Here is a 7,620-nt window from a genome sequence, read left to right on the forward strand (position 1 = left end):
ATGTTCACCTTGCAAATGTTCTTGTCATTTTCATGGCGTCAAAAGCACCCAATTACTAGCCCAAAATAAGTGCGGATTTACAGAGCTAGATTACTCATGTTAGCCCTACTATAGATTAGATCATTGGAGATTTGAAGTACAAAACGGGGATAAGGACTAACAAAACACTAGTACGACACACAAAAGAAAGAGACGCTAGCCCAGGTGTGTGTGAAACTGCCGACGATTGACGTAGGTGTGGTCGGCGACATGCATGGGCGGAGACAGTTGCGCTCATGCTCCGGAGGAAGCGATTGCAGTGGCGGCGGCGATTGAAGCCAATTTAATAGTTATCCAAATTACACAGTTTGAATCATGACTGATTCCAATGCCAAAACTGATTTAATATTGAACTTAATTCAATGCTACATAGTTATCCAAATAACATAGGACTGATTTCAATACCAAAACTGATTTAAATATTAAAGTTAATTCAATTCTAGGTCTCTAAATATCTACATCCAGACATAGCCTTACATTAGTCCATCTTTTATTCTCGCATCCAACACGCCTGCAAAGAAACTGTGCCCTCTGTAACGGGCTTTGTCTTTTCGCACAGGAGACCGTGAAGTGCGAACCACACTACAGTGATTGCTTTGTTTATGGTGTTTTGCCGTACTGTGTCCTTGTTACGACGAGTGTACGTGGCCGAAATTGTTCGCTGCTTTGCATCCTGCTCGTTTTTGTTACCGGAAAACCAACGGTGCAAAGGAAAGGAACGACGGAACTGGCCAAATCACAACGGGAACGTGTTGCCACCGTAACCGTTGCGATGAAAAAGGGCACCGCCCCGTCAGATCTAACCCCGCAAAACGACAGACCGATCGATCCCCCCGCCGGCCCGCGTCTACCGTTGCCCCTTGCGGCCTGGCGTCACCGCCACCAGCGAGCCGCACGGGCGCACGCATCTCCGCGCGCCACGGACGCCGCCTGCGGCCTCGCGAATCGCGTCGCGTTGCGGGGGGTCCCTTTCGGCCCTGGACCCCGCTGCCGGAATCGAATCTCCCCTCCTCCCCCTTCCGGCCTTCCCCTCCGTCCTTCCGGCCTTCCCCTCTGACGACGCATCGCTTCGCACCCTTCCCCTCTCTCGTGTCTCGCCGCATCTCCGCCGCGCCCCTCCTGACGCGCCGCCGCCGCTTCCCCTCCAGCGGTCAGGTAGGGGTCTCCACCTCAGTGCCTCCCTCCCCTTTCTCTGCCTCCTCCTCGCCCTCATCCTCCGTGGTCCGGGATTCGGCGATGCGCCTTTTTCCTGAGCAGCGAATCAGTGACGCGCTTGTGTTTCGGGTCATTGGTGCTCGTTTTATTGGTCGGGAAGTAAGCGAGATTCGGTGGTTAGCTGCCATGCAGATCTGTGAGCTCTCAAGCGTGGGATCGCGTGCTGGTTGTTCGGGGGCTATCGGGCTTTTTAGACCTGAATCAGGTGGGGGAAAAGGTGGAGTCAATTTTGAGGGAGATGCTCATTTTCCCTTCGAATTAAGTGTTTCCGTGCTTTCGCTCGAACTAATTGGAAGTGCGGGGACAATTTCAACTGACGAATCAGCTGGATCTGACCTGCTCGATAAGCTTTCATAGCCGAGTGTGATATGCATGTGAATTTCGCTTGCATTCGCTTTTCCTTAATCATATTTGCGTTTGTCTGCGATTTAGGCAGAAGATGGAGGGAACGGGCAAGGATGGCAATCCTTTGAGGAATTACCGGATTGGTAAGACTCTGGGGATTGGCTCTTTCGGTAAGGTGAAAATTGCGGAGCATATAAGCACTGGACACAAGGTGGCAATCAAGATCCTCAACCGTCGTAAAATCAGAGGCATGGAGATGGAAGAGAAAGGTTGGTGTCTCATGCTTGCTTGCCTTGCCCTGTTAACCTTACTAATTGAATACAGAGTCTAGTATTACCTATGTGCAAACATCCTCCATGGGAATTCGATTTTAGTCTAATAAACCGTAGTTAGTTTCTGAGGACTATGCGATTATCTGGTTTAGTGGTATGTGTTAAGGTTCTCCACCACTGTTATTCTGATTGAACTTCTCATATGTCATAACACTGTCCTTGCATTATAACGTACATAATTACAAGTGATATAAGCAACTTGCAAGCGCACCACTATTTTTCTTGCTATTCATTTGGAAGGACAACTGTGCATATTTCTTTGTAACGTTGGCTGGGACTAATGATTACCTGCAACCTTTAGCTAGTCAGGATTCCAATGAATATCATTCATCTTCTAGATTTGCTTTTACCTATCTGGTTGCTAGATTGTTGTGTAAACATTCTGCCTGAACTGTTTGATGTTTTACCTTTTTGCAGTTAAAAGAGAGATTAAGATATTGAGGTTATTTATGCACCCACATATCATCCGCCTCTATGAAGTTATAGACACGGCAGCTGATATTTATGTTGTTATGGAGTATGTTAAGTCTGGGGAATTGTTTGATTACATTGTTGAAAAAGGTAGGCTGCAGGAGGGAGAGGCTCGCCGTTTCTTTCAACAGGTGTTGTTTTATGGCCCCGATCCCTTTATTGGCAAATTTCTATTTTATTTCTTTGCTTTGTTTACATGTGCTACAATTGCATGATAAATATACGGTGACTAGAAGACTTCAGATCAAAACGTCTGTGTTATTCCTCTGAAGTGCTCGTGTGTGATAGTATACTCTTTCCGTGACCCTCTTGCTACAGATTATATCCGGTGTTGAATATTGCCATAGAAACATGGTGGTGCATCGTGATCTAAAGCCAGAAAATCTCCTTTTGGATTCAAAATGCAACGTTAAGATTGCAGATTTTGGCTTAAGTAATGTTATGCGGGATGGCCATTTCCTCAAGACAAGTTGTGGTAGCCCAAATTATGCTGCTCCTGAGGTAAGCTTTCTCTATTGAGTTGAAGATAAAGGAGAAACCAATAGATCAATGTGGTGCTGTATTTCCACCCTTACAATATCCTTTTATTTTCTGTAGGTGATATCTGGTAAATTATATGCTGGGCCTGAGGTTGATGTATGGAGCTGTGGGGTTATTCTTTATGCTCTTCTATGTGGTACTTTGCCATTTGATGACGAGAACATTCCAAACCTTTTTAAGAAAATAAAGGTTAGAAGGCATCTGCAGTGTTCTATATTAGAAATGTACATTATTACTTGGTCGTGCTGATTTAGAGCTTATCTATATCTCCCCATCTTGCATTTTAGGGTGGAATATATACACTTCCTAGCCATTTGTCTGGTGCAGCAAGGGATTTGATTCCAAGAATGCTGGTTGTTGACCCAATGAAGCGGATCACCATTCGTGAAATTCGTGAACATGATTGGTTCAAAATTCATCTCCCACGCTATTTGACTGTGCCTCCTCCAGATAGTGCACAACAAGTTAAAAAGGTACAGTTTGTTCTGCATTACTTTGCATTGATGTAGCACACTCAGCTAATATAAGCTACCCACTGTGCTTTGGGTGGCACTTGTCCTAAATATTTCTCCCTGTGATATTTGAACACTAACCCCTAATGGGCCACCGCAGCACCAAATGGGCACATATGTCAGCGTCATTGAATTGGGATAATTAAGTACCCCTCCGTTCCAAATTATATAGTTCATTTTAGCTTAGTCCTAAGTCAAACTTTCTAACTTTGACCAAGTTTATAGAATAATTCATCAACACCTATAATATAAAGTTAGTTTCATTAAATTCTCCATGAAATATGTCTTGATAGTCAATCTATTTGAACTTGTAGATGTTAATATATTTTTCCTAAAGACACGTTCAAAGTTAGAGAAGTTTGACTTAGAACAACAAAGCTAAATGGAACTATAGTCTGGAACTTAGTGATTACTATCTATTTTCTAGGTTGTAGCACCTCTCTATATGAGATCATGGTTTACATTTTCAGATAGCAAGCATGTTGAACCAGAAATGACTCCACTCTACGTTTAGACTCTACATGTCTGTCCAAAAAAGAACCCCTTCTTCGTCTGATAACATCCAGGGCTCCTTTGTGTGGTGTTTACCTTGTTATGATATAGACATCATTAACACTGTCCCTTTTTGTGTTATATGTTTCTGCTGCATTGTTAGTATCTTCTATCTTGTCAAAGTATTTCATCTTCCTAATTATGTTTTCTGTAACATTTTTTCTTTAAACTGTATATAGTATCCACAATATTTTCCATTCCACTTTTGTAACCTTTTTTCTGTCTTGTGTGAATGTGATCTACTCTAGCAGTATTGGGTCTGCATTGTGGTAGCATGCTTTTTTTTCCCCTTCTGGCCAAGTAGTTTACATAAGTTAATGTTTAAATTTGCTCCCCCTTTTGTAGATTGATGAGGAAACTCTCCGTGAGGTTTTAGGTATGGGGTATGACAAGAACCTGTTGGTGGAATCAATCCAAAACAGGCTGCAAAATGAGGTATTATTTCTTTTGCACTTTATTGTCTTCATACATCTTTTTGTACTGTAATGATCATGACTGGATCATTGGACTTAAAATGTACAGGCGACTGTTGCTTATTACTTACTGTTGGACAATAGGCTTCGTACAACCAGTGGCTATCTTGGAGCTGAATGTCAAGAAGCTATGGTGAGCAAATGAGTCATATTATATTTTTATCTCTTGATAGTTTGGCTTTCTCTATTGAGTAATGCCTCTTCCACAGTTCCACATTATATATTGTTTCTGTGGTAATTTAAATCCAGGCAATTTTCCTCATCATATATCGTTTGCTGTGGTAATTTAAATCCAGACAATTTTCCACATCATATATTGTTTGCTGTGGTGACTTAAATCCAGACAATTTTTCTGTTTTGTTTTCATGGCACATAGGACTCCTCATTTTCAAACATAGCATCATATGAAACACCAAGTTCAGCACGTGGTAATCGACAGCAAATATTTATGGAGTCTCCGGTTGGCTTGAGACCGCATTTTCCAGCTGAGAGGAAATGGGCTCTTGGGCTTCAGGTAATCCAATTTCAAGTTGTCTCTATTGTTTAACTATTTGCTTCTTCCATTCAACATTTCTTTGTTTTGTGTTAGTCGCGAGCACATCCAAGAGAAATAATGACTGAAGTGCTGAAAGCTCTGCAAGAATTGAATGTTTACTGGAAAAAGATTGGTCACTATAACATGAAGTGCAGATGGAGTCCTGGCTTTCCCGGTCAAATTCATAACAATCATAACTTCAGTGCAGAGTCCATTGAAACTGATGGCCAAAGTGAGAAGATAAATTTAGTTAAGTTTGAAATTCAGGTATGGTTCATGTTTTTTTTTTCTATTTCTGGTATATTTAATATTTATTAATGTGTCAATAGAAGACCTTCTGGTGTGATTTACAATCTCCTACTTCTTTATACCCTCTGGTTAATCGCTGGGACCTCTATAGATGTTATATAGTACTGCAAATCTGGCTCTCCCCCTGAGATCCCTTGCGCTTCAATATCCTTTTATATATATATGAAATGTTCAGTTAACATGTGGAGATAGCCCATTATTTTAAGGATGGGACAGCTTCACAAATCTCGTGCAGTACAAATTGCACTTGCTTTCATATCCCATGCACTCTGCCATCCATATGCTTGCTCCAATAATGATGATTCCATCCGATGCAGATTTAGTCAAGACTTATTTGAATTGAACTTATCGTTATGTACAACACACTATACGTTTTGTTTCCATATATATTTACCACTTATGTTGCGCACTAAATTGTGGCGCTGACATACCTGCATTTGATGCAGTCTCGCATGATCAAGAATCCTATACGACTGGGACCACATTTTCTTTATTCATATTGTGCGCTGTTTATTTTTCATCTTTGTGATGTGTCAGTCTCTTGTTGCAGCTTTACAAAACAAGAGACGAGAAATACCTCCTCGACTTGCAAAGAGTCAGTGGACCACAGCTCCTCTTTCTGGACTTGTGCGCGGCCTTTCTAGCTCAGCTGAGAGTTCTTTGATTCCCTGTGTCTGCTTTCGATCAATTGCATTCCTTGCATTACACTAGAGAAATGTCGAATTGCTCACAAAGCTGTAAATAGTAATCATTATCTCCAGTAGTTTGATTTCTGGAGTATGTAGATTGTAGACATGCGAAGCTGTTGTGCCTGGCTATCTTCTGAACCAGACTTTGTGGAGCTAGATGGCTCCTGGTTCTTTACGGCTGGCCGGCTGCTGGTGAAGGCACTAGGATATACAGTGAACTAGATCAGTGCTTTTGCTGGCTTTAATGTCTATCTACATGAATAATTTCAGCTCTCATAATGGTTAATTCAAAGCTGAGCAGCGTACAGGTCAAGTGAGATGCATTTTAAGGCATTGTTTACAACCTTTTGTGGATTTTTAGTCTCTACCTAGTAATCAGTTTGGCACTACTTTTGACTGGAGTTAGGTACACGAAGCAACTTTAGTTTACACTCATGTGGGAGCGCGGCCGGATCTCCTCACCGGAAAGAAGCTTCCGTGACTGCCATTGCCGCTAGAGAAGAAGCCACCGCTGGCGTACCTCCATGGCCGCGCTCGCTAGCAGTGGCCGCCCGCGTGGCTGCTCGTCCACCTGTGGCACGGCTCCCCACGCCTCGCCTGTGGCTGGAGAAGAAGCTCCTAGACCGCTCCTCCCCAACGCCCGCGGCACATCCCTCTCGGCGTGAGGTCCGTCACCCAGAGTCGCCTCCCTCTTGGCACTACTCGACTCAACGCGGCTCTAGCGACTCCAGCGAGATCCGATCTCATTCTTTTGGCCGAATAAGTCTGACAACTAGGGCATACATGTCATTCCCTGTTAGAATAAATTTGAGGGCCATATTTTGAGGGCCACTGCTGGAGTACATCTAAACAAACATGACCCTCAAAAGTAGGGAAAACCCTCAAATAAAAAATAGAGACCCTGTTTTGAGAGTCATTGCTACTTGCTTGCTGAATAGGCTCCTTGTTCCAAGATGATAACAGATTATAAATGTTTAGTCAAGACTGGTGGATAAATCGGGACTATAAGCCAAGAAGAAGGTACTCGATCAGTAGATCTTGAGTTGGACAAAATAGGGGAAAAGGAGAACGTGTAAGAGTATGTTTAAGAGTCTTTGTTAAACTCATTCTTTAAATCCTTACTTGAATCAGAGTAGAAATCGTTTTTCATATATTTTTATCCTCTAACAACTTCTCTATATCTTTTACATGTTTTAGAGACCAGCCCCTCTATTCATTTTGGCTAACGAGAAGAAATCAGGAATATAGGATGATAATGTTGGATATCTAATTAAAGAAGCTATCTAAAAGCATTTTTTAACCAAAATATCTATTCATATTATAAAAAAATAGAGAGAGACTCTTGGAGTTGCTCTAATGGATGGTTGTCCATAGCCTGCCATAGCTTTGATGTCATCCTCCCTCAGGGTTTATGGTTTGATGGGGATTTAATAAACTCCATACAATCTCCTTTAATCCCTTTGAATCCTCTCGGGTAGGAGATTACCTGGACAAGGCCTCAGTGTGTTGTGCTGGTTGTGCTTGTTGTCGTCGAAGCCACTTGGCCTTGTACATAGTCTGAATTGTCAATATCGACTAAAGCCTCCTTTGGCAGGGCTCTTGGAGGCT

General features: G+C 42.5%; 1 protein-coding gene across 1 annotated transcript; it reads left to right on the plus strand.

Moving 5' to 3' along the window:
* The first annotated feature begins 1,039 nt into the window (after positions 1-1,039).
* LOC136450411 (serine/threonine protein kinase OSK1-like) lies at positions 1,040-6,366 on the plus strand. The gene is made up of 11 exons (XM_066450834.1): positions 1,040-1,194; positions 1,687-1,868; positions 2,349-2,533; positions 2,721-2,903; positions 3,000-3,131; positions 3,230-3,415; positions 4,352-4,441; positions 4,529-4,612; positions 4,856-4,993; positions 5,069-5,281; positions 5,874-6,366. Exons 2-11 carry the CDS (start codon positions 1,694-1,696, stop codon positions 5,985-5,987), a joined length of 1,500 nt encoding a protein of 499 aa, XP_066306931.1. The 5' UTR covers positions 1,040-1,194; positions 1,687-1,693; the 3' UTR covers positions 5,988-6,366.
* The last annotated feature ends 1,254 nt before the right edge of the window (positions 6,367-7,620 follow it).

The sequence above is a fragment of the Miscanthus floridulus genome, chromosome 5, assembly GCF_019320115.1.
Source record: "Miscanthus floridulus cultivar M001 chromosome 5, ASM1932011v1, whole genome shotgun sequence".
Lineage (NCBI taxonomy): Eukaryota > Viridiplantae > Streptophyta > Magnoliopsida > Poales > Poaceae > Miscanthus > Miscanthus floridulus.